The sequence below is a fragment of the Lontra canadensis genome, unplaced genomic scaffold (assembly GCF_010015895.1).
Source record: "Lontra canadensis isolate GAN:19392208 unplaced genomic scaffold, GSC_riverotter_1.0 scaffold1, whole genome shotgun sequence".
Classification (NCBI taxonomy): domain Eukaryota; kingdom Metazoa; phylum Chordata; class Mammalia; order Carnivora; family Mustelidae; genus Lontra; species Lontra canadensis.
In genome coordinates this window covers 81,375,517-81,402,442 of record NW_022630995.1, presented here as the reverse complement: position 1 = coordinate 81,402,442, position 26,926 = coordinate 81,375,517, and the positions used below count along the sequence as shown (strand labels likewise).

At 34.5% G+C, this 26,926-nt stretch overlaps 1 protein-coding gene across 2 annotated transcripts in view; it reads left to right on the top strand.

Moving 5' to 3' along the window:
- HSPA4L (heat shock protein family A (Hsp70) member 4 like) overlaps positions 1–26,926 on the top strand; it is a 49,822-nt gene that overhangs the window by 2,903 nt on the left and 19,993 nt on the right. For both annotated transcript variants that reach the window (XM_032857985.1, XM_032857986.1), the window contains exons 3-12: positions 10,948–11,005; positions 12,564–12,704; positions 14,625–14,747; positions 18,084–18,183; positions 18,545–18,678; positions 20,412–20,656; positions 20,794–20,870; positions 21,732–21,883; positions 22,342–22,448; positions 25,430–25,563. In XM_032857985.1, coding sequence (XP_032713876.1) covers positions 10,948–11,005; positions 12,564–12,704; positions 14,625–14,747; positions 18,084–18,183; positions 18,545–18,678; positions 20,412–20,656; positions 20,794–20,870; positions 21,732–21,883; positions 22,342–22,448; positions 25,430–25,563 — 1,271 coding nt within the window. The remainder of the gene's footprint in view (positions 1–10,947; positions 11,006–12,563; positions 12,705–14,624; positions 14,748–18,083; positions 18,184–18,544; positions 18,679–20,411; positions 20,657–20,793; positions 20,871–21,731; positions 21,884–22,341; positions 22,449–25,429; positions 25,564–26,926) is intronic.

The following is a 26,926-nucleotide window of genomic DNA, read 5'->3' as shown; positions in this document are numbered from 1 at the left end:
GTTAAGCTAAATGATAAAATTACTATGATTGTATGAATAATTTAAAAATATATCAAGATGTTGAAGAGTAGCTGACTTGAAGCAGTCTGTGCTTTGGTTTCTTTCAAAGAATATTCTGGAAGGTTTTATACCACTTTTTTCTAGATATATACATTATATTCTGTTGAAATTTTACATGTTTAAATTCTCAGGTATGAGCATAGATCAGTTAATCCTCATAGTACTGTTACAACTTTTGCTTCCTTTTATGTCTTTTTCCAGCCTTTATGCACAATGAGAGGTTCAAGCAGAAATTGTGAACTGTTTCATGACTTTATGTCTGCAAGATCTTGTTTTAAGCCACAACAGATAGAGGCTGCCAGAAAAGAAGCAGTAAATTCCATTGTCCTCTTTCAGCAGAGTAGAAGTTAATGGGAGCAGTCTCTGGCTTCAGGGACTTAAGACCATGGAGAAAAAGTGAGGGGTAGCATGGATATTCCTCTAATCGTTAAAGTCTTATCCTAAAAGATCACAAACCAGAACCGTAAGACAGATGCTGCATTTCCGGCTCAGAAGTCTTATTAGCGAGTCCATTGACTCTTTAAAGAACCAGGCCAGACTTAATTCTTTAAAAATTAGACTGCTCATTTTCATGTTTCTTAGACACATTGGCTAATTCTGCATGGCTGAGATCTAATATATTTCTGATCTGTGTGTAAGAGTCACTAATACCTAGATTTAGTGAACCTAGTCCAAACTAGAAAATTACTAAGGTGGAAGTATTCTTAGCTTGTGTTAGCAACTCTGCCCCTCTTTTCATGGCTGTGTACGGTTATTTACCTCAGGATCTTTTATTGTTACTGAACTAATACTTCACTGTAGTCTATTCCTACACTATATTTGCTCTGTGGAACTTAAATTATTGAGTGAAAACATATCTTTTCCAGGTCCCTGGACCTTTGTTTATTGAATATGTTATCTTGCAAAAAGCATAACTATTGGAGAACCTGTAAATTTTCTAATATATCACAGTATTTAATGATATAAACTAGCTTTCAAAAACTTTTTTCCCCTGTTCCAGTCACTGACACCAAGGTAGTAAGACATAGGTGTTTCCAAGTACATTACAAAAGGACCTTGTGGAAAGAAGAAGGAAATGTTCCATTTAGTTCGTTTTGGCATTTATGCTTTTTAACATTTTTTTCATTCTTCAACATACTTGATTATACATGGGAAGGTCTGGTGAATAAACCAAGGACAGTTTTTTGTTTTTGTTTTTGTTTGTTTTTATTAAAAAAATTTTTTTAATGATTTTATTTATTTATTTATTTGAGAGAGAGAGAGAGCATGAGAGGAGAGAGATCAGCGGGAAAAGCAGACTCCCTGCCGAGCAGGGAGTCCGATGCGGGACTTGATGCCAGGACTCCAGGACCATGACCTGAGCCGAAGGCAGTCGCTCAACCAACTGAGCCACCCAGGTGCTCCAACCAAGGGCAGTTTAATGGAAAAGATAATTGCTTAAGTTTTGGCCTTGTGTAAAGTTGGAGGGCCTGTACTAGCTGCTCTTCTCCCATGCATAAATTGAAGAGGGGGAAGGAAATTAACATGCATAAGTTGAAGGGGAAAATTAATTTCAGAACATTTTCTTATTTAAAGCAATTGTTTCACAAATAGTACATGTTCATTGTAGAGAGGTAGACATATTAAAAGATTAAAAGAAAAATTTAATTCCTCCGCCCAGAAATAAAACTTCCAGATGGTTTTCTCTGTGTTTCAAGGATCGATTATACTTTTTGCACTTATATCCTGTTTGGTAACTTTTATGTAATACATACTTCTATACCATTAGTTTCAATGTTTTTGTATAATCCTTTCTTTAATTCCATCCCTTTTTGGACAGTGAAGTTGTTTATACATGTTCATTGTAGAGAGGTAGACATATTAAAAGATTAAAAGAAAAATTTAATTTGCCCAGAAATAAAACTTCCAGATGGTTTTCTCTGTGTTTCAAGGATTGATTATACTTTTTGCACTTATATCCTGTTTGGTAACTTTTATGTAATACATACTTCTATACCATTAGTTTCAGTGTTTTTGTATAATCCTTTCTTTAATTCCATCCCTTTTTGGACAGTGAAGTTGTTTATATTTTTTTTTAATAAGCCATACTGCAATAACTATCTTTGTGACTGAATTTTTGACCCTTATAATTCTTTCAAATTAATTCTTAGAAGTAGAATAACTGAATATGCACATTTTGGGATGTTTGTATTCAATTAAGCATAGATGTGGGGGATTGGAATTTCCATCCCAGACTTAATTATATCAAAGTGATTAGTTTCATGGGAAAAGAAAACTGTAGCCAAGAACCTTCATTCAATATTAGACTAAAGCATGTGATCAGCTAAAACAAAACTTTTGTTGATAATAGTGATTGGTATGTGACAAGTGTTGTGCTTCTATTGTCATATGCATTATATCAATTCTGTGAGTTTGGTAATACTAGCTTTTTTCATAAGCCTAAAGCAAACTTAACTGTTTTGGCCAAGAACTTGTAAGCAATGAAACTGATTCAGTTTCAGGCCTCTTTTACCCCCAGAACTCCAAAGTCCTTCCATTATCCATTGGTATAAGGATAGTATATCCATATTAGGTTAATGGGGACATAACAATCAAAGGAACAAATTATCTGGCTGAGAAGCATCTTTGCTCTAGTATCAATAAATTCACCTGTTTTTGACTAGTTTCTAAGAACTGTTTTAAAATGCTTTTAAGTTATTTTAAGAACATGTAAAAAATCTTATTTTGTTTAACAAATTCATTAAAATGCATAGCAACACAATAGGTTATTATAAGTATATGGAGGAAAGCAGTGTGGAAGATTGTAAACTACAAACTGCGTATTTCTTGTGGGTAGAATTATGGAGGACATGCTTTTACCACATAATGTGTAAGGTTTTGAATTTTTATGAACATAATTTACAATAAGGAAAATGAGTTTTTTAAAATGAAAGTATTTCAAGACATTTTTGTTAGGTGTATTTTTCAAAATTCTGTATGATCAGACTGAATTTTCAGTTCTCTGGTTTTCTGTCCTCATTTTTCCCTGTTTCTTTACCAGTGTATGAATAATTTGGGAATATACTGTTTTTACCTTACTTTGAGCTGTCCTCTTCAGTGCATACAAGTAGAAATCACTTACTTTGGGTTATTAAAAATAAACATTTTTATACATAGGAAATGCCAAACTCCAGAAGTTAATAGTAGCTATAGTTGGGTAGGAGGAGAACTTTTCTTGGTGATAGCAGTTGGGGAGGTGGGGGGAAGGGGAGGCTTTAACATTTAAATATTCTTTGTATCATATGAATTGGCTTTGTATATCTTAGTATGAGCTTATGTTAACTTTGATTTAAAATATTTTAAATACATCCGAGAAAGTAAATCTCCAGCCCTTCCCAGCCACCTAATAAACTTTAGTATGTATGCTTTTAGTTTTATACAAGTGTATGTGTATATAACTGGTATGTTTTTCTGTGTGTTTTTTAACGAAAGTAGAATTACATGGTATGTATTTTGCAACTTTTTCTCAAAATACATTTTGAACATCTCAAACTCGTGTGTATAGTTCTAATTTACCTCATTTTTAATTTTTTTTTTTAAGTTTTAAAATTTCAGTTAACAGTGTAATATTAATTTCAGGTGTACAATTTAGTGATTCAGCACTTCATACAGCACTCAGTGCTCATCACAAGTGCATTCCTTAATCCCCATCACCTGTTTCACCCATCCCCCCACCCACCTCACCTCTGGTAACCATCAGTTCTCTGTCATTCAGAATCTGTTTCTTGGTGTGCCTCTCTCTTTTTTAGCCTATGCTGGTTTGTTTTGTTTCTTAAATTACATATGAGTGAAATCATACAGTACTTATCTTCCTCTGACTTACTTCACTTAGCATAATACTCTCAAGCTCCTTTGGGTAAATACCTTGTAGTGCAATTGCTGGATCATAGGGTAGTTCTATTTTTAACTTTTAGAGGAACCTCTCTACTGTTTTCCACGATGACTGCACCAGTTTGCATTCCCACCAGCAGTGCAGGAAGGTTCCCCTTTTCCACATCCTTGCCAGCACCTCTTGGTTGATTTGTTGATTTTAGCCATTCTGACCTAATTTACCTTGTTTATTTAAATGGCTGTACGCGGCGCCTGGGTGGCTCAGTGGGTTAAAGCCTCTGCTTTTGGCTCAGGTCATGATCTCAGGGTCCTGGGATCGAGCCCCGAGTCGGGCTCTCTGCTCGGCGGGGAGCTTGCTTCCCTTCTCTCTCTCTCTGCCTGCCTCTCTGCCTGTTTGTGATCTCTGTCAAATAAATAAAATCTTTAAAAAAATAAAAAATAAATGGCTGTACATCCATTGATAAGTGCACTATTAGTGAATGTTTCAAATTATTATTTTGCCATCGACAAAAACAAAAATTCAGTGAGTATCTTTGGTTTTTTTTGTTTGTTTTTTTAATTGTGCTAAGTAGAATGTAAAGACAGATGGCTCACTCATTAGCAAGGCCAAAGCTAGGACTATAAAATCTTTTAGTGTGAATATTTTCTATGATAAAACAAAATCTTTATTGCCTTGAATTTGTGGATGAGGAATTCTGAAAAGTTTCTAGAAGGCGAGGAACTGTAAGTACAAATGACATACCATTGTGAATTTAAGTTATTTAGCATGCTATGGTAGTCTTTCGTATATAGTCACTACAATACAAATTAATCAGCATAGCTGTGTTCCGATAAAGCTTTATTTACAAAAATAGGTGGCAAATGGTAATTTGCAAACCCCTTGTCTAGTTAGTCATAATCAAAAGAGCTTTAAAATTATGGTGCATTGCTATTGGAATTTGACCTGTCGATTTTAAGGTAATCAGCTTTTAAAATAATGTATCTAATAGTTAAATACATCTAATTTAATGTAACTAATCAGCTTTTATAAAATATGTCTATGTAATTATAGTTGACCCTTGAACAATATGGGTTTGAACTGTGGAGGTCTGTTTATAGGTGGACTTTTTGTTCTGTTTTGATAAATACAGTACACTACTGTGAATATATTTTCTCTTATAATTTTCTTAATGTTTCTTTTTCTCTAGCTTAATATAAGAACACAGTGTATAATACAACACAAAATATGTGTTAACTGTTAGCATTAAGGCTTCTGGTCAGCAGTAGACTATTTTTTTTTTTTTTTAAGATTTTATTTATTGATTTGACAGAGAGAGATCACAAGTAGACAGAGAGAGAGGGAAGCAGGCTCCCCGCTGAGCAGAGAGCCCGATGCGGGACTCGATCCCAGGACCCTGAGATCATGACCTGAGCCGAAGGCAGCGGCTTAACCCACTGAGCCACCCAGGCGCCCAGCAGTAGACTATTAGTAGTTGTGTGTGAGTTAAAAATTATACATGGATTTTCTACTGTGTAGGGATTCAGCACCCCTAACTCCCTCATTGTTCAGGGTTCAACTGTGTGTGATTTCTGTTAATAGCTTCAAGTTGTGAACCAGTTTGTTTATGAATTAGGCACATTTATTAAAAGCATTTAGAAACTCATAAAAGAAATTTTTATTTTTTATATGTTAAAAAGTTTTATCCATTGTCCATACTGAAAGACCGGAAAGTTTTTGTTATTACTAAAATCATGTATGCCTAAAAGAAGTCTTTCTTTTGGGGACACCTGGGTGGCTCAGTAGGTTAAGTGGCCAACTCTTGATTTCAGCTTAGGTCATGACCTCAGGGTCCTGGGACAGAATACCCCTGCCCCAGTCAACTCCACTCTCAGCTGGGAGTCTGCTTGAGGATTCCCTCTCTGCCCCACCCCTCCGTGCGTAGGCATGCATGCTTGCGTTCTCTCTCCCTCTCTCAGATCTTAAAAAAAAAAAAAAAAAAAGGTTATTTTTCTACGTGGCAAGCTAGAAAGCAAATGGCAATCAGAAGTCTTTTGGCGAACATTCCTCCCCCACTTCCTTCTGGGGCAATTTTTTCGAGATAGTTAACCTTGAAAAATAACCATATGTTTTCTTTACTGCAGAGCTTCTCAAATCCGCTCATTTGTTTATAGGCATTGAAACACTCCCAGGAAAGAATGTTTTTCCCAACTTATTTGAATCTCCAAAGAATTATATTCCATAGAACAGTATTTGGAAAATGATGCTAAAAGGCAGTGGTCTCAGGTGGAAATTTTGCACCTTAGGGCACATTTGACAATATCTGAAGGTACATTTTTGGTTGACACTCTGGGGGTGAGGAATGGGGGGAATGCTTCTGGAATCTCAGGAGATGACCCCCTGACTTAAATCAGTTGATTGCCCTTTCATATCATTATTCATCCTGCCATTGTTTTCTTAGTATGTACTTGATAACATAAGAAGCTATAAATAGTAATTTTGATTTTATGGAAACTGGCAAGGGAAAGCTGACAATTTTTAAAATGGGGTTATTTTTAAAATGAAAGTGGTACAGTCAAGAGGCTTTGAATCCTTCGTAGAGACTGACAAAGTGAACAAATTTAAAGAGTACTGACCTCTTAGGTGAGAAATCTCATAGTCTTTTGACAGTATGTGTTTTCTCCAGCCTGATCATGCTTGGCTTTATAAAAAATAGGCTCTATAAGAGAGAAAGAAAATTAATCTTAAATTTTAAGGGAAAATACAAATACAGTTTTGTTTTTTAAAGATTTATTTGAGATAGCATGCCTGTGGGGGTGGTCAGAGGTAGAGAGGGAGAATCTCAAGCAGACTCTCCAGTGAGGGTGGAGCCCAAGTGGTGCTTGATCTCACAACCCTGAGATTATGACCTGAGCCAGAATCAAGAGTTGGATGCTTCACTGAGCCACCCAGACGCCGCAAAATACAACTTTCTTAAATTAACACTTACCATTTGATTTTTACGCCCCTCATCTACCAAAAGTGACATAGGACATTTAGAAGTTTTGTTTGTTTAGAAGTTTGTGGCATTTTCTGAGAATCTGGGATTACCACTGTGGTGGCAATATCAGATTAGAAATTAGAGATTTAAGCTGCATTGTAAATTTGTTTTTAGGTATAAGATGGAATTTCTAAATAGCAGTTGAAATAAAGTATAGAAAGTATGATATAAATGGATTATACAATATATATTTGGGTAAAGTATTGAATATCCTTTCTATTAAAACTTTTATGTCAGCCTCTGAGGTATGGTATAATGTGTTTATTTTCCTCGTGTTAGTAAAGTCAGGTAAAAGTTTTGAGAGATGCTAGGTATTTTGATTCCAGAATCTTTTTGAAAGAAAATCAAGGAAGGAGTGTTAAACCCTTTTTTAGCTATGTAAGGAAGGTTTTCTGTATATTGAAACTAGGTATTTCCAAGCTGTAACACTAAATTGTTTAAACTTTAAAAGTTGTGTACTTTTAACTTCAGAGAATAATGTAACTATATAGATTTCTCTGTGAAGTGATGTGTGTGTGCAGCATGTTTCAAAGAATTTAGCACTTAATAATAGATCGTTGAATCTATTATTTGGCTTCAGTGTTCTAAGAAAAGTTAACTTCTTGAGAATCAATCTTAAGAATAAGATTTTCTATATACTCAAGTGATGGTCGCCTAGTGTTAAAAAATTAAAAGTATTATTAAGTGTGTCCAAATAATGGACTAGAGAGAAGGACAGATTATAATAAAGTAAGCTAAAAGAAGGCAAATCCATATTTTCTCTGATGAACTTTAGGACAGAATGCCAGCCATCCACATAAATAACCATATTAGGTATGCAAATACCTACTCTAGCAGTGACTATGTTGATCAAGGAGTTATTTGGAAGAGATGATCTACTTGGGTGTCTCAAACATATCTCAATCTCAGCATGTCCAATGAGCACTGCGATGGTCCATCTCAAACCCATCCATTTTACAGTGTTTTCTGTCTCATTAAATGACACCACTCTACTCTCTTCTACAAATGGGAAACCTAGATATTAGTCACGATACTTGCCTCTTCCCCTTATATATTCCAGCTCTGTTCAGTAAAAATGTTAGCAATATCCATAAATGTTTTAGTAGTTACACCAAAAAGATAAGAAACAGGTGAAATTAATTTTGATATTTTTGATTTAGCTCAATATGTCCAAAATCTTATTTCCATATTTTAAAATCAGATATTTTATATTTCTTTTTAAATATTAAATTTTCAAAGTCCAGATTATGTTTCACACTTAAAATGAATACATCTCAATTCCTACTTGCCACATTTCATGTGCTTAATCATCACATATGGCTGGTGGCTACCATATTGGACAGTGAAGATCTAGTCTGTCACTAAGTCTTCTGAATTGTACCTCCTAAATAACTCTTAATTCCTTCTCTCTCTCTCAGCTGGCATCATCCTGATACAGATTACTGATAACTTCTAGCCTTCCTCCCATCAGTACACAGTGGTCAAAATGATCTCTCCCAAATCTTTTAATTCCACCCCCATCATCATTTACTCTTTAAAATCTCATCGCTTCTTTGGGTTAGCCTTTCCTGATACTCCTCCTCTAAATCAATTTTATTATCTACTCATCGAGCATCATGTACACCCTCTCTTGTAGCATCTAGTTTACTTTCATTTGTGTGAGCACTGTAAGTTCCAAAAGAGCCAAAACCATGTCTTTTTCCCCTTGCTATATCTTTAGTAACTGAGTGCCAGACGTAAAGTAATTATTCAACCAAAATCTGTTAACTGATGAATTTAACTGCTTGCCCTCCTTGAAAATGCTGTGGCTCCCAGTGTAACAGTATCCTGTTCAACCCTTAAAAAGCACTGTTTTGGGGGCACCTGGGTGGCTCAGTGGATTAAAGCCTCTGCCTTCAGCTCAGGTCATGATATCAGGGTCCTGGGATCGAGCCCCACATCAGGCTCAGCAGGGAGCCTGCTTTCTACCCCCTCTCTCTCTGCCTGCCTCTCTGCCTACTTGTGATCTGTCAAATAAATAAATAAAAATCTTAAAAAAAAAAAATGTTCTTAAGACTCTTGATCTCAGCTCAGGTCTTGATCTCTAGTTTTTGAATTTAGGCCCCATGTTAGGCTCCACACTGGGTATGGAGCCTACTAAAAGAAAGGCATTGTTCTTGGATCTTTCCTCTTCAGTTCATCTTCTGTATAAGCAGGGATTGTTCTTTATTCAGAAGCCTTTAATTCACTTTACCTACTGAGATAAATTTCAAATTTATAACTTGCCATTTGAGGCTCTGTGTAATCTGACCCCAAGATCATAAAAAATGAAACTAGCTGAGTTGTATTCTTCCTACTCTCCAAATAAACATTACCCTTAGGAGCCATCTTTCTATTCATTCAATAAGTACTTTTACTATATTACCAGATAATGATCAAGGCCAGTACTATCAAGTAGAACTTTCTATTCTACTGTATATCTCTTCTGTTGTATTGTATAATCTGTTCTCTCTATACTCACTGGTCGCATATGGCTGTTAAGTCCTTGAAAGTTGACTGTTGAGCACTTGAAATGTGAATAATGCTGAGGAACTAAGTTTTTTTATTTTGGTTAAATCTTATTAGCCATGTCTGGCTAGTGGCTACCATATTGGATAGTGCAGATCAAAGGAATGGAGCACATGCTATCTGCCCTCATGGAGTTCATACCCTGGTATGGAGATAGTCAGTAAATAAACTGTATCAGATGGTGATACATTATGCAGGAAAATAAAATTAGGAGATGTATATGTTGGGAAGGAGCAGAAAATGTTTATGTAAGATAGAAAAGGTACTAACTGACATTTGAGCAGAGATATGAAAAAAGTGAGTGTAAGCCATGTGGATGGGTATATTTAGAAGTGTTCCAGAGTAGAGAATAGCATGTACAAAGGTCCTGAGGAAGGAGTGTGCTTACCTTATTCTAGAAATAGCAAGGAGACTGGTGTGTCTATATTGAAGTTACAGAGTAGAGCAGACCAGGAAGGATTTTATTGGCTGTTAGGGAGACTTAAGCTTTGGCTTTGTGAGACAAGATGCCATTGGAGGGTTTCAGCAGCTGAAATTCATGACCCTAGTCTTGGAAGAGAATCACTCTGATTATTATATTGAGAATAAGTATATACCTACATACTGGGAATGTCCTTTTGGACAAAGGACATTTTACATATTAAAATTTTTTCTCTTCTTTCAGATCTTAATTCAGAAATTACATCTTCCACTTGCTTTTCCTAAGCTTTATCATATAGAAGTGATTATTCTTTTTCACTAGTATTCATGTCCATATGTTCATAGTCCTATATGTTGATTTTTTTCTGTAGACTATAAATTCTCCAACAACGGTGATTGTAGCTAGTATACACATAGTGCTCCTAGTTATTGGTTGAATGAATGGTACCTCTAGTTACAACTAAAGTCATGGAAACAGTTTCTTAAATTATAACGCGAAATGATACTTGGATGAAAATGTTGCTCTATAATTGCTTTTATAAGCAGATTTATATCTAAATGCAGTAATAAAAAAATAGCATGGTGTCCAAACCATTTACCCATATTCACTCATTTAATCCTCTTACAAACCTGTAAGTAGGTATTATCAGCACTATCTTCTGGATGGGAAACTGAGACAAATAATGGTTAAGTAATTTCTACAAGATTACAGAGCTTGGATTTAGATCCATGCAACCTGGATGGTTAATTTTTTTAGTAGGTCATAGACCTACTAAACAATTTTGGGAGCAGCAGAGCATTGCCAGCTATTAGCAACATTTATTCTAAAAGTTCTAACGTTCTGACTTTATCTACTGTTCTATTACTTATGAAACAAAACTATGTAAAATTCTGATGTTCATTAACCTATTTTTAGAATATACATCATTATGTTAATCCATTTAATTCATTTTTTTCATAACAAGAGATAGAGTAATGGCATATCAATATAAACATACCATGGGAACAAACTTTGTGTTTTTCCCTTGTTTAGGGCCTGTATATCTTTGGGATCAAGAACTCGAGCCATTGGAAATGCAGCTAAGAGCCAGGTAAATTGTTAATGTAGATGTTTTGACTTACAGGAAGAATTTATTGGAATCTTGGTAACCAAGCTACCACTTTGTTAGTGAGAAAAGAGAAGGCGAGAAATTTGACAGACTCGAATATCTTTGTATTTTAATAGATATATTTTGCTTTGGGGTTGTAAAATATTTCTTATCTTTTATTTTTTAAAAAGTCTTATTTAGTTGTGAAGTTAGGGTGTATAACATCACTTTTTCGCCTGTATGGTTACTTTTCTATGAGGTATCCTGTCTAGAATATACACTTCAACAAGTAAGCAATGTCTTTGTAAAAGAAGGTGGGAAATATGGAAGAACTAATTTCCAGAGTAACCCAGTGTGGCTACTTTTGCATGGAATCTGCTTAAGTATTCATATTTCTAAGCTTCCAAATTGCTTATAAGTAGAACATTTACTTTTAATGTTTTTTGTTAGAGGTTCATTTTCCTCAGACTTTATTTCCCTGAACCAAAAGCCCTTAACAATTACTTCTTATATTTTAATGTGTACCTGGGTCTTCTTTTTGTCATAAAATAACTTTAATAGGTCTTTTTTCCCCTCCTGATTTTATGGGAATAATTGACTCATTTATCTAGGAATTTTTGCTTAAGACTTTCCTCAAGGTTGTCTTCTAATTGGCCTATATATGAAAATGTTATCTTCTACACTTTCATATTGTACATTAACACATGTTGAGTTTGTGCCAAAAAGACTTCTTCACTAAAGTTTACATCTTATATTCTGTGTGATCTTCTAAGCGTATCATGGATAACAGAGTCTCTATAAAGAATGCAAACTAAAGTTACTCCTCCTAAAGAGACCAATGTGGTAATTCAGCGTCCCTGTAGCTTTCATCTTGTAACTTGTAACTGAAGAGCACGATCTGTTTGACTTTAACTAAGAGGGCAGCAACTAGATCTCAATATTAGTGTATAGTTTGAGCTAGATGTTCTAGTTAAAAAATTACTTTGCTAAAATACAAGCCATTTGCAAATTCAGACACTTTAACTTTGCGTCATGCTACATGGAAGGAGTTTAAATTTACCAGCCTAGAAGACTTCTCAACTGTAAGAAATTTCATTCTCACTACATGGGAAGTTTCACAAAGAACTAGATATTAAGAGGAAAAGAAAAGGGGGGCAATGTGGAAGAGTGTTTCAATAAAAACTTAGGAATGAAAGTGGAAGAAAGAGAAGTCAAACATACTAATTCACTAAAGCAAAAGGTGAGGAAAACCAAACAGATGAGCTGTAGATAGATTTTCACTGTATTACTCGAAAAGTTTTACATTTTTGTTCTTTCTTTTTTGAAAACATTAATTTTGAGTCTACATTCCTAGGATAGGAAGAGAATTTGTGGAGCAATATATAAGATGCATACATTCTTACTGTATAATTTTACTGTCAGCTGGAAGCCAGACAAATGATTGTGTATAATTCTAAACTTAAATGTGTAGGATAAGGAGACTTGGTGGTCTTAAATATTAGCATAATGTTGATTTTGCATTCATTAAATATCAATAAATAAAAGTGTTTACTGCCAACAGATAGTCACAAATGTAAGAAATACAATTCATGGCTTCAAAAAGCTTCATGGGCGATCATTTGATGATCCCATTGTGCAAACGGAAAGGATCAGGCTTCCTTATGAACTGCAGAAGATGCCTAATGGAAGTGCAGGAGTTAAGGTAAGCTTCTCAGAGTACAAACATATTTAAATTCAAGAAACCAAATATAATATTGCCTGTTTATAGTTTTTTTCCACTAGACCTAGTACATATGTACCAAGATTCAGTTTTTGTAGTAAGCTTTAGTGAGTGCAGAACAATTACAATTCGATAATTCTTATTTTTATTTTCTCATTTTTTTAAAGGTTTTATTTATCTGAGAGAGAGAATGAGCAGTGGGAGGGGCAAAGAGGGAGAGAGATTGAGTGAGAAGCGGACTGTTTGCTGAGCTGGCAGCCCAATGCAGGGCTGGATCCCAGGACCGGGAGACCAGGACCTAAGCTGAAGGCAGATACTCAAGCAACTAAGCCACCCAGGTGCCCCTAGATAATTTTTAAAATCCAGACAATACTTTTATTGTCAAGAAAAAATTATTTGAGGGGCGCCTGGGTGGCTCAGTGGGTTAAAGCCTCTGCCTTCGGCTCGGGTCATGATCTCAGGGTCCTGGATCGAGCCCCGCATTGGGCTCTCTGCTCAGCGGGGAGCCTGCTTCCCTTCCTCTCTCTCTCTGCCTGCCTCTCTGCCTACTTGTGATCTCTGTCAAATAAATAAAATCTCAAAAAAAAAAAATTATTTGAAGAACTTTTAGAAGTGAACAGTATTTAAGCAATAAAGGCAGAGGCATAAGTGATTTAGAAAAATAGACTGCATAAGTATATTAATTGTTATATTAAAGCAAACTCTACTTCCAAATGGATGGATTTCACGATAGCATTGTTCATAATAGCCATAAAGTGGAACAGTCCAAGTATTCATCATCTGATGAGTGGTTAAATGAATTGTGGTACCTATACAATGGAATATTTAGCCATAAACTGGAGTGACTTCATAGAGATGAACATGGCCACATAAATATACATATATACACTTACACACACGTATGTTGTGCTGCTTGAGAAAAGCTCTTCCAGAGTTTAGTGTTACAGAATAAAATTTGGTTTACTTAGGACACAGAAGTAAGACATAACTTTTTCTTCAGTAAACTAAATGTAGTTATTATATGGGTTCCAAGGTAACTTTATATTGCTCATAAATTTATTGGTTATTATAAAAGGGCTTAATTATCTAAAGCACGCATCTTCCAGTATTCCTTCATCAAGAAGCATTGTAAAGTTCCCTTTTGTGTGCTTAAATGCAACCTACTCTTAAACCTGTGTATAAGATGAAGTGGTTATTTGGTCTAAAAAACAATTTTGAAATTTCATGTATACATCTCTAATATTTAACTTATGATTATTCCTAGAAACCTTGGAATAATAGATAAAATATCTTTTTTTAATAAGAAATTTTCTTTCCTGATATTCTAATTTCCTCTTCCTAAAACTGTATGATTAAATCTTTCATTTTAAACCCAGAAGAGTTCTAACTTTCAAAAGAAGGATTATTTGATCTTTTTCTCGTTCAATATATGCCTGGAAAGTGAATGTTAAAAATTGCTTTTTTGAGAGGCATGTGGGTGTCTCAGTCCGTTAAGCGTCTGCCTTCAACTCAGGTCATGATCTCAGAGTCCTGGGATTGAGCCCTTCATCAGGCTTCCTGCTCAGTGGGGAGCCTGCTTCTGCCCCTCTCCCCCTGCTTATGTGTACACTAGCACACACACTCTCTTAAAATCTTTTTGAAAAATTGCTTTTGTGAAAAGGAGAGATTTAAGGCAGGAAGACATTTTTGAGAACAATTTGGTTATATTACTATGTGTAAGTCACTTGAGTTTTAGAAATGAAAGGTGGTAATAGTAGAATAATCTTTTTCAGAATATAACTTCCTTGAGCAAAGACTGTCTTTTTTGCTGTTGTTTGTCTATCATGTATAGAGTAGATCCTCACAGAATGTATATTGGATGAATAAAAGACTCTTAATAAATATCTCAACTTCTGGTTTTAGGTGCGGTACCTAGAAGAAGAGAGACCTTTTGCAATTGAGCAAGTTACTGGAATGCTGCTGGCTAAACTTAAAGAGACTTCAGAAAATGCTTTGAAGAAACCAGTGGCAGACTGTGTGATTTCAGTAAGTTTACTTCACTACTTTCAAATCGCACCTTCCAGTTTATTAACATTCTATTGAAATATTTTTCTTCACTTTTCTTTACTCTTTCTGATCTTTTTTAGTAAAAAAAAAAAAAAAAAAAAAACACCATTTTTATGTTTAAAAAAACACCTTATTTGGTAAAGTTTTGGATTGAGTTAGTTTCCTAAAAAGTCAGTTATGATAATCTGTGAATCTTAAAACAGTGTATATGATTAGTGACTGCTGTACCTGCCAGTAATTCCTAAGAATCTTTCCTGGTCACTCTTAACTTCCCACCTGTAGGGACCTTAACATTTCATGGCAAAGCTGAAAATTCTCAGTTGGGAATTTGAGATTATATATATTTGTATATTTTGTATCAGAAAGAAAAAAATATTTTTTAAATGAAAAATTGGATATATTTAACATGTTAAAGTTTCAGAAATTTTGACATATGCTTACACAAAACCATCATCAATCATTATCAGTATTATAAACATATTTATCAACCCCCCCTCAGAATCCCATTGTATCTCCTTTAAAGTAAAAGTTGTTTAGGTATAAGGTTGTGTAGCATGATCCTTTGACATACATATACATAGTGAAACAATAATGATGACTGCAATTGAGCAAATTAACATACCCATCTCAAGTACTATTTTTGTGTGTGTGGCAAGAACAACCTGAGATCTACTTTCTTGGCAAATTTCCAGTATATAATACACTATAACTAACTCTAGATACCATATGCTATACATTAGATTTCTAGAATTTATTCATCCTACATAACTGAAACTTTGTAATCTTTGGCCAGTATCTCCCCATTTTCCCCACCTCCTTGCCCCTGGTAACCACCACTCTACTCTATCGCTTCTATGAATTTAGCTTTTGTACATTCCACATATAAGAGAGAATGCAATATTTTTCAGAAAGAAAAGGTCTTTCTTTAAGGATTCATAGAACATTTCATCATTTATCTTTTGAGATCCCATTATATACTGATAACTTTTTAAATTTACATGTTGTCACTTAAATGTGAGTATATTTCTAATACTATTAAACTTCTCTACCTAATTTCAACAGTCTCCTATCCTCAGAAAAATAGAATTGAAATATAAACTCCCCTGGAATTTAGTAATTAGATTATTATAGGTATTTAGAATTTTTTGAATGAGAGAAAAATAATAGAGCTTTAATATTTTCTATTCTGACCATTTAATAATAGCAAATACTAGAGTGTACCTTTGGCCAGGCAATGTTGCAGGCATTTCATAAGTACTAACTCATTTAATCCTCAGAACCCACCCTATGAAGGTAGGATATTTTTAACTCCAGTTTTATAGATTAGAAAGCAGACACAGAGAAGTTAAATAACTTGCCCCAAATCAACAGAGCTAATGAGTTTTAAGCCAGAATTCACGCACCCTGTATTTCATTCCCAAGCCTCTGCCTATAACTCTACCCTTGTACTACCAGTTGAAAGTATACATCATAGCGGGTTTGGTTTTAAAGTCCATCTTAAATTCAAGTTCATTGACTATACTTGATAATAATTTCACATCAGAAGTTAATGTCAGGAATGGATAAGGAAGATATGGCCCATATACACTATGGAGTATTATGTCTCCATCAGAAAGGATGAATACCCAACTTTTGTAGCAACATGGACCGAACTGGAAGAGATTATGCTGAGTGAAATAAGTCAAGCAGAGAGAGTCAATTATCATATAGTTTCACTTATTTGTGGAGCATAACAAATAGCATGGAGGACATGGGGAGATGGAGAGGAGAAGGGAGTTGAGGGAAATTGGAAAGGGAGGTGAACCATGAAAGACTATGGACTCTGAAAAACAACCTGAGGGTTTTGAAGGGGTGGGGGGGTGGGAGGTTGGGGGAACCAGGTGGTGGGTATTAGGGAGGGCACGTATTGCATGGAGCACTGGCTGAAAAGAAAAAAAACAAAACAAAAAAAAAAAAAACACCTTTACACCAGTTTAAAAAAAAAAAGAAGTTAATGTCAGAAGAGAGCATGATGAACATTTTGGCCATTATTTACTTTGTAGTTAGTGTGATAGACACATTGTGAGCTATATAAGGGGAAGTATTTTCTCTGTTTTATGCACTGTTATATCCCTAAGTGGTTAGAAAAGTACCTGGTACATAATTGCTCAATGAGTATTAAATGAAATCTATATTAGAATTTGGATTTTTGTCAGAAGGATAATAGCAAAATCAGGATAAACAGTTTATCAAAATTCAAGTTCTTTTCCTGTTGTTAGTATCTGTTAAATGAAATTTCTGACTTTAGAAAGCAATAAAATTGGAGACAACTTACTTAAAATTGGAAGAGCTTCAAGTCATTTTGTACATGAATGTACTTAATTAGCTTTTTTTTTTAAAGATTTATTTATTTGAGAGAGCATTCAGTACACATGCACACATGCAGGGGGAGGGGGAAGGGAAGAGCTGACTCCCTGCTGAGTGTGGAGCCCACCTCAGAGCTCTGTCCCAGGACCCTGAGATCATGACTTGAGCCTAAGTCAGATGCTTAACCAACTGGGCCACCCAGGTATTCCTACTTAATTAGCTTCTCAGAAATCTGTCTGTAGACACAAATCAAAGTTTGACAGAACTAAATATATGTAAATCTTAAAAGTCTCAGTTATCTTTTAATAAAATCTTTGTTTAATTAACATTAATTAAACATATAGTGGTTTTTGGTGATTTTAAAAGAAGTACGTGCTCTTCGTAAGTCCCCTGCAATATAGGTACCCCTTCCCTTTGAGATGATAGGCACTGCAAACCTTTGGGTTTTATATTCTCCTAGGTAACATATACCTACACAAAAATCATGCTACACATGTCCTTTTTTCTAATCAGTATAGATACTCTTCCATGACCATTCAGATCTGCCTGATTCTAACAGCCACATAGTATTCCATTATATGGAAATACCAAGATATATTTATTCTCATTTTAACAGTCTTGGGCTTTCAATTTTTCATTATTAAAGATGAACAAACTTTTTTTTTTTCCATAGAGCAGAACCAACACAAGAAGGATTTAGATGAACATATTTTGGAAATCTTGAAGTATAATGTCATCTTATTAATTGCTTTAAATTTGTGTTCAAACTTAGGTCAACACTTTATGGTAAAGAAATTGCCAAAAAGAAAAAAACTAGTATTTTTTTTTTTTTTATTTAATTAGAACACCATTCTTTGCCTTAAGCCCTACACAAGTTTTAGAGCAGTTATTTTACATTTTTAGCTGACGAAATGTTTAAAATCTATTACATCAAACTAATATATTTTAATTACTGTTTTAAAATACCAGATTCCTAGCTTTTTCACTGATGCTGAGAGAAGATCTGTGATGGCTGCAGCCCAGGTTGCAGGTTTAAATTGTTTAAGGTTGATGAATGAAACTACTGCAGGTGAGCACTTTGTAGTTTGAAAATCACTGTCAGAAAAATACTGTTCCGGTTATTTTTGTTTTAATATAAAGCATTTATCTTTTTAAAACTTAATGTGTACTAGCTCTTTTAACCTTTAGTTTTGTAGTACAGTATTTTGCTAAAAGTTAAATATGTCTTATATTTGCTGTAAGAATTAACTATAACAAATGATTCTAAAGGAAAAATAAAAACAGTAACCAAATTATAAAAAGTTAATTTACTTTGAAATGAATATAATTTATATTACTCTCTATTAAAGTGCAGTATTAAAAGGACTTATCTTTTGTTTTCCAAGTGATTCCTATCCTGATACTAATGTAATTTCTTTGTTCTTACACAGTTGCACTAGCATATGGAATTTATAAACAGGATCTTCCCCCACTGGATGAGAAACCAAGAAATGTAGTATTTATTGATATGGGACATTCTGCCTACCAGGTCTCCGTTTGTGCTTTTAACAAAGGAAAACTTAAAGTAAGTAAATAAATGATTTGCTATATGTAACTTTAATGGTTAAGAGAGCATGTAAGACGATATAGAGAACCTTGGTGCCTGGGTTTAAATCCTGGCTCGGCCACTTAAAAACTGTGACCTTGAGCAAGTTACATACTCTCCTTAAATCTCAGGTTTGCCACCTGAAGATAGTATCAGTAATTACCTCATAATTTTTGAGGAAAAATTAGTTTTAATGTATGATAAATGCTTGGAATGCCTATAATAGATACTGTAATATGTATTAGCTATTTTTATTGTCAAGGTGTTAAGTCACCTACAGGGAGCATTAAGTACATTACTATCCATAAATATATTTAGGAAACATTTTCTAAAATGATTCCCTTTGTTTGATAAACTTTCCTTATCCAGGAGTTCTAATTATAGTTTTCTAAAATGTGGCATCGTTTAGTTCTGTGTGCTTATCTTATAGTTTGTATTTGATTTTACATTCATTTTTACATTGGTCATCTTATCATCTTGTCTTTCATCATCAGTCACATATGTAGAAGTTACTTAGAAGATGAAATACTATCCAACAGACCTTTTAGAGCCTTTTGTCTCTCAGTTTATAGTAACATCCTTGTAATCAGAAAACACAAGGGTAATGACTTACAATGAATATAGGATAGTTTTCTGTAAATTGGTTTAATCTGTTGTTTAGTCTTGAATTTTAACTTAAGAATATTTTCCTCCCTTCCTTTTTAGTAGATATCTTTGAGTAGCCGTATCTGTGGCCCTTCTATCCAGAAGGATGCATGTTTGCACTAATCACATACCAACATAGTTTTGCAGTTAATTTTGTGTGGTACTGGTCCTAGCAAGAAGTTGATCCATGAATTCTCCGTACTAGTCTGTGGGCTGATAACCCAGTCACATTATGTTTACAACTTTCTGTGGGGTTTACTATTGTTCCATCACACATTCTTGTGAAAAAAACCTGAGGAGCCACACCAACGGTGGGGTTTCTCTTTTTTAAGTGACTAGTGTAAGTAGTCATTTGTGTCCTCTAGTTTGGAGAGAGAGACTAGATATCTTGCTCCTGCATTTTCAAGAGGTATGGTGTTCGAGTTCTGTGACTTTTATACTCCTCTTTGATCCATCCACTAGCTGGGGCTCATTGGTCGACAAGTTTATTATATTATTAATTTTTGTTTCTTCTCTTCACTTTCTTCTGTTTTATTTTTTGGTTTTTCATGTATTCTTTTGTTCTGTGTTTTTATAAAAATGGTATAAAAATGGCTTGGCTTTTTTTTTTTTTTTCATGGTAGTTGGAAGGCCTAATTCCTGACCTGAAAATTGACCAATTGTGCTGTTTTAGATTTAATCTTTGAATTGGCTTTTCTTGGCTGTTTTGTTTTGATTTCATGCTTTAGGACTGTTCCTTTGCTCTCTTAAACTTGGTTTTTGGCCTGTCTGTTCAGTGTTGTTATAGAATCAACGGATATGAGATAGTGAAGTTTTAATTATAACTAAATTATTCAGAAATAGAATTAATTATAATTATGGCATATGGATCTGCAACCCAAAATAGATAATTCAGAATGGGTAAGTATGTTGACTAAATATAAGTGATAATTAGTATAAGTGATAGCAAGTTTGACACCCCTTTTTGTCAAGTTTTTTGCCTTTAACTTTATTTTAAAAGTTGGTTTTTATCTTTTTGAAAGCATTTATATTTCTGAAAATTCAGTTCTGGTTTTTTGGTTAAACAGGTCTTGGCTACTACCTTTGATCCATATTTGGGTGGCAGGAACTTTGATGAGGCTTTAGTAGACTACTTCTGTGAGGAGTTCAAGACCAAATATAAGATAAATGTGAAAGAAAATTCTCGGGCTTTGTTGCGTTTATATCAGGAATGTGAAAAACTGAAGAAGCTAATGAGTGCAAATGCATCAGATCTTCCACTGAACATTGAGTGTTTCATGAATGACCTTGATGTTTCTAGTAAAATGAACAGGTACCGTGTATGTTTTCAATTTAAGAAGTGTTGGCTTATTTTATGTTTAGATCATGTCTGATATTTTTCATCCTGTTTAGAAGATCTACTTGAATTTTATATCCCAAAATGATGAATTTTATTTACTTTTCCCACAGGGCTCAATTTGAACAGTTATGTGCTTCCCTCTTCACCAGGGTTGAGCCACCATTAAAAGCAGTAATGGAACAATCTAGTAAGTGTAAATTACTAGACTAACCATCAAAATTGTATTATGGCATTAACTCACTTGAATGGGGTAGGAAATGGTAAAAGTGATGAAAACTTTCATTTGTTTTTTGAGATTTCTATCTCTCATTTTAAGATTTTTTATTTTATTTACTTGACAGAGAGAGATCACAAGTAGATAGAGAGGCAGGCAGAGAGAGTCGGGGAAGCAGGCTCCCTCCTGAGCAGAAAGCCTGATGTGTGGGGCTCGATCCTGGGATGCCGGGATCATGACCTGAGCCAAAGGCAGAGGCTTAACCCACTGAGCCACCCAGGAGCCCCTTTATCTCTCGTTTTAGAGAGGGAGATTTTAGCTACATTCATAAGAGTAAAGGCACTATGAATCTGGGTTTATGAGACTAATTCCTGACTTATGTTATTGTTTACATCATAAAACTAACATTAGTTATATTTGGAGGTGTTTATATGTAAGTATCCTGTAAAGTCTAAGATGAGAAAAAAGTAGAAATGGGACATGATTGCATTTTGTTAAGGTTTTTGGTAACCATTACTTTCTATGGGTATTTGTGAGGTGAAAATTAGAAAATTGAAGGACTCTGGAGAGCCCATGAGGTACTTGTCTGTTCTTATTGTCACTCTGTCATCTCGACCAAGTGCAGTGCTTGATGCATGGATAGTTAATATTTATTAAGTTTTGACTTTTTCTAAAATTTGTTTTTATCTTTTTTCTATTTAGTCTTGTTTTTAGCAAAAACGAAATCATTTTTTTTTTTTTTTAAGTACCTTTAAAGTACCTTCCAAGGTCTTTTGGTCACATTTTAATAAAGACTATCTTATTTTTCGCAATTAAAAACATTTTGTTTTCCAGACTTGCAACGTGAAGACATAAGTAGTATAGAAATTGTAGGGGGAGCAACTCGAATTCCTGCAGTGAAAGAACAAATCACTAAATTCTTTCTTAAAGACATAAGTACCACATTAAATGCTGATGAAGCTGTTGCAAGAGGATGTGCATTACAGGTATGATTATTTAATAATCTCCCTCTTTTTTACAGTATATTTTTTGCCAGAAATATGGTGATAAGCCTAAAGGGACCTTTTAATATTATTTGTTCGAACCACTTGTCAATAGGCTAAAAATAAATTTAAATTTTTCCTGATAAGTAAGTCTTGCATTTTTCCAATTTATGTTTTTAAACTGTCATAGGACAATGTCTATACTGTAGTGAAAGAACATTTACTTTATGAATTTTTATATTTATTCCCATTTAAAATTATTTTTTCAGATTTAAAAATATTTTAAATTTTTGTAAGGTCATAGAGTACTCTTGGCATTTTAAAGTAGCTCTTACCAAAAGACTGTAATTTTTAGGACGTAACGATTTTATTACAAGGACTTTATCAAGCAGTTCAGTCAGGGTAACCTATGGTATGTTTTGTGTCTGTTGATTTAAATATGGTATACATCTTATTTTCAGTGTGCGATTCTCTCACCAGCATTTAAAGTGCGTGAATTTTCTATAACAGACCTTGTTCCCTATTCAATCACATTAAGATGGAAGACCTCTTTTGAAGATGGAACTGGGTAAGTTACTTTTAAAGCCTTGGTTAGTTAGAGCTTGTTGTAAATAACTAATTGAAAGAACTTTCTGAACTAGAGGAATTTACTCTTCTAAAACTCTCAAATACTTTTTTTTTTAAAGATTTTATTTATGAAAACTCAAATACTTTTGAATAAAATGTTAGCGAAAAGGAACTATAAAATATTATATAACATGTAAACCATGATGGCATATTTTTGATTAATATTTTAGTATAAAGTAAATCATTTTTATTTTCGAATAAAATCACAATATGGAAATATAAAAATTTTAAAAACCTGCATCTGCCCTACCCCAAGTCCTACTTAGCCCATTTTACAAAGGTAGCCATTGTTAATAGCTACACTTACGTTTACATTTATCCATTTTCTTGAATATCCAAAAATAAAAGTTGCACTTTTTAAATACATACATCATCTGAATGTTTTCCAGTGCAACTTCCTTTTTAATATGTTACATACTACCTTTCCATGTCAATAGACAGTGACTGTTTTCTCAGCAGTTGTGTGTGCCATAATTAATTTAACGAATACACCCTAAAGTCTTATTTTTTCTGATTCAGTTAGTGCTATTAGGAACATCCTTGTACACATTTCCTTGTTTAGTTGGGTTTAGTATATCTGTAAGATAACTATATAGGACCGAAATTGACTCAAAGGATATGAGCATTATTATAACCAGTATTGCCGCACTATTCACCAAAAGGATTATACCAATTTATATTCCTTTTAACATTGCTGAATTATCTGTTGTAGCTCATTTTCTTCTATGCTTTTTTTTTTTTTAAAGATTTTATTTATTTATTTGACAGAGATCACAGGCAGAGAGGCAGGCAGAGAGAGAGAGGGAAGCAGGCTCCCTGCTGAGCAGAGAGCCGGATTCGGGGCTCGATCCCAGGACCCTGGGATCAGGACCTTGGGATCATGACCTGAGCCAATGGCAGAGGCTTTAACCCACTGAGCCACCCAGGCGCCCCTTCTTCTATGCTTTTAAAGATAACATTCTGGGGGCGCCTGGGTGGCTCAGTGGGTTAAAGCCTCTGCCTTCGGCCTCAGGTCATGATCTCAGGGTCCTGGGATGGAGCCCCACATCGGGCTCTCTGCTCAGCAGGGAGCCTGCTTCCCTCTCTCTCTGCCTGCCTCTCTGCCTACTTGTGATCTCTCTCTCTCTGTCAAATAAAATCTTAAAAAAAAAAAAAAAGATAACATTCTGAAAGTGAAAATAAGTACTTTGTTAATAGATTTGCATTTCTGACTTTCATGAGCCACAGTCTTTTCATGCTTTTATTGACGTTTACATTTCCTTTTCCATGAACTGCTTAAGATTGAAATAGCTTGCTTCCCTACCAAAATAAAAATTTGTGTTTCCAATAATATATCTGACTAGATTTCAGAGCTTAAAATGTGTACAAAAAGATAAACCTGTATTTAGATTTTAAAGTTACTTTTAAAATTTTGTTCTGTGCTCTTTACATCCACACCCCCAAGAAACTAAAAGTTTTACACAAATTCTGAAACTATGGATCATCAGTCTGATCTGAATGTTTTGCAGAACATTTAAATGGCATGTCCTAATGTCAATTTTGAGGCAAGAAATGCTGTTCTTTAAAGTTAACTTCAGGGGCACCTGGCTGGCTCAGTTGGAAGAGCATGTGACTCTTGATGTTAGGGTTGTAAGTTTGAGCTCCATGTTGGGTGTAGAGATTAACTTAAATAAACGTTATTTTTTTTAAAGATTGTATTTATTCGAGAGAGTGAGTGAGAGAGAGGTCATGAGCAGAGTGAGGGGCAGAGGAAGAAGCAGACTCCCTGCTAAACAAGGAGCCCATTGCAGCATTCCATCCTAGGACCTTGGGATCATGACCTGAGCTGAAGGCAGATGCCTAATCCACTGAGCCACCCAGGAGCCCCTAAATAAACTTTAAAGTAGATAATTAAAGTTAAGTTGAAGATACAGTGATCCAGAAAAGTATTTTAAGAAACATATGGGGAGTTAAATTGAAAAATAAATCTATCCTAGTAATTACTATAAGAAAGTAAAAGATAATGTAGGTTTTTGAAAGCTGGGATAGAGGGCAAGGTCCACGAATATGAGATTTGCAAACCTTGCATAATGAATAGGGTAATGGTATAGTATTATAGAGTAAGATTCTGGGCCACTATAAACAATAGTTTAAGCTATTTCTGTTAAACTGTTTAAAGAGTGGGACTTCTTATGTAGATTTTAAAACTTCCTGTACTAGAGAGGAAGAAATACTATGACATTATTATATCAGTTGAAAAAGTTGGAATATGGAAGTATCAGTGCAAATTTATAAAGTTGACAGCTGTACTGTGGTTATAGTAGAAAATATCCCTGTTAGGAAATACACACTGAAGTACTTAGATGTAAAGGGCTGTAATGGATGTAACATCCTCCACTGGTTCTGAAAAAAATACACATGTACATAGAGTGTGCACTTAAGTGATTAGAAAAGTGGAATAAAATGCTGGCAGTAAATCTAGTTAAAAGATATATAGGTGTTCCTTGTTCCTTTAGTTTCTTGTGCTATTATTTTTGCTCCTTTCTGTAAGTTTGAAATTAGTTTCAAATTAAAGTATTTTAAAGGGAGCTAGAATTAAAAGGGTTACATATGACAAGTATTTTGGAAACTGATAGGAGTTTGTCCACAGATGTGAGCAAAAAACTACTTCCTGTATTTTGGCCTCAAAATATACCTTGTCTCAGTTCATTTTTCTTTTTTTTTGGTAGGATAAAATTGTCTCATGACAGACATTCTAAAAACTTTGAGCCATAAACCTATCAAATTGTATGTTCATAGCAAAACCAGTAATTCTTTATCTTTTACATTTGTGATAGAGGTCTTTACAGTTGCTGCTTTTGAATTAGGAATCACATGGATTCTGTAATTAGATTCATAGACAACTTCCTGTTTATTTTGAACTATTTTCCCACTTCATTTTAGGGAATGTGAAGTATTCTGTAAGAACCATCCTGCCCCATTTTCAAAAGTCATTACTTTCCACAAGAAGGAACCATTTGAACTAGAAGCATTTTATACTAATTTACATGAAGTGCCTTATCCTGATCCAAGAATTGGTAAGAGAACTCAAGAAAAAAATTTCACAAACTTTTGCTTTATAAATATATTAACATTTGAATCAAGTAATTAATAAATTGATGTTTGAGCTAAGCTAGCACTGAAAGCTATTCATACTTTTTCTAAGCATGCGCTTTTAGTACTCACAGTTTATCCTGGAATAACAGCAGATCTGAATATTTTTAATTCATTTTGACTTCTCCATTTAAAATGCCCTGTAGGGGCGCCTGGGTGGCTCAGTGGGTTAAAGCCTCTGCCTTCGGCTCAGGTCATGATCCCAGGGTCCTGGGATCGAGCCCCACATCGGGCTCTCTGCTCAGCGGGGAGCCTGCTTCCTCCTCTCTATCTGCCTGCCTCTCTGCCTCCTTGTGATTTCTGTCTGTCAAATAAATAAATAAATCTTTAAAAAAAAAAAAAAATAAAAAAAAATAAAATAAAATAAAATGCCCTGTAATTTGCCTGAAAGGTTTGGGTAAGGGTCATTTTTTTATGGAAAAACTCCTTCAACAGTAAGTTGAAATTGTGCTGTTAGACTATGTATTCTGACTTTAAACTTAAGTTCCCTGGCAACAACTAGAATGCATATCTTTGGATCAATACAAAAGTGAAAATTGGGGACTATAATAACTATATAATATTATAATAACTATAATAATAACTGTTTTAGCTGAGTAATTTTTTTTAGAGATATAAAACAAAAGTGTGATTTTTATAACATTAAAGAGAAGGAATAATTTATAATTCTTTAACTTTTCTGTTTGTATCGCTTTTATTAATAGACTAAAAAGGGAACAATCTGAATATCTCAAATACGTTATTTAAAGCAGTAGAAATAAGTTAGGGAAGGTGGAATTCATTTGCCCTTGCTTCTGTAACTGAGTGGCTTAAACAGAATTTGTTGTCTCCAGTTCTAGAAGCTAGGAGTATGAAATCAAAGTGTTGACAGGATTCCTTCTGAGGGTTTTGAGGAAAGGATCTGCTCCAGGCTTCTGTCCTTGGTTGGTAGATGGCCATCTTCATGTTCAGAAGACATTTGCCCTATATGTGTATCTGTCTCCATATAAGGACATCAGTCACTGGATTAAAGCCTAGCCTGATAACCTCATTTTAACCTGATTACCTCTGCTAAGACCTTGTCTTCCAAATAAGGTCATCTTCTGAGGTACTTGAGAATAGGACTTTATATTAATTTGAGGGTAAGGGTCTCAATTCAACCTGTAACAAAGGTCAACCAAATTTTTTACTTCAGTTTTTCTGCCTAGTGTCCTTTCTGTACTATAGATATCATTAAATATTATGGATTTTTAAAAATAGCAGAAGGGCACCTGTCTGGCTCAGTTGGAAGAGTTGTGTGAATCTTAA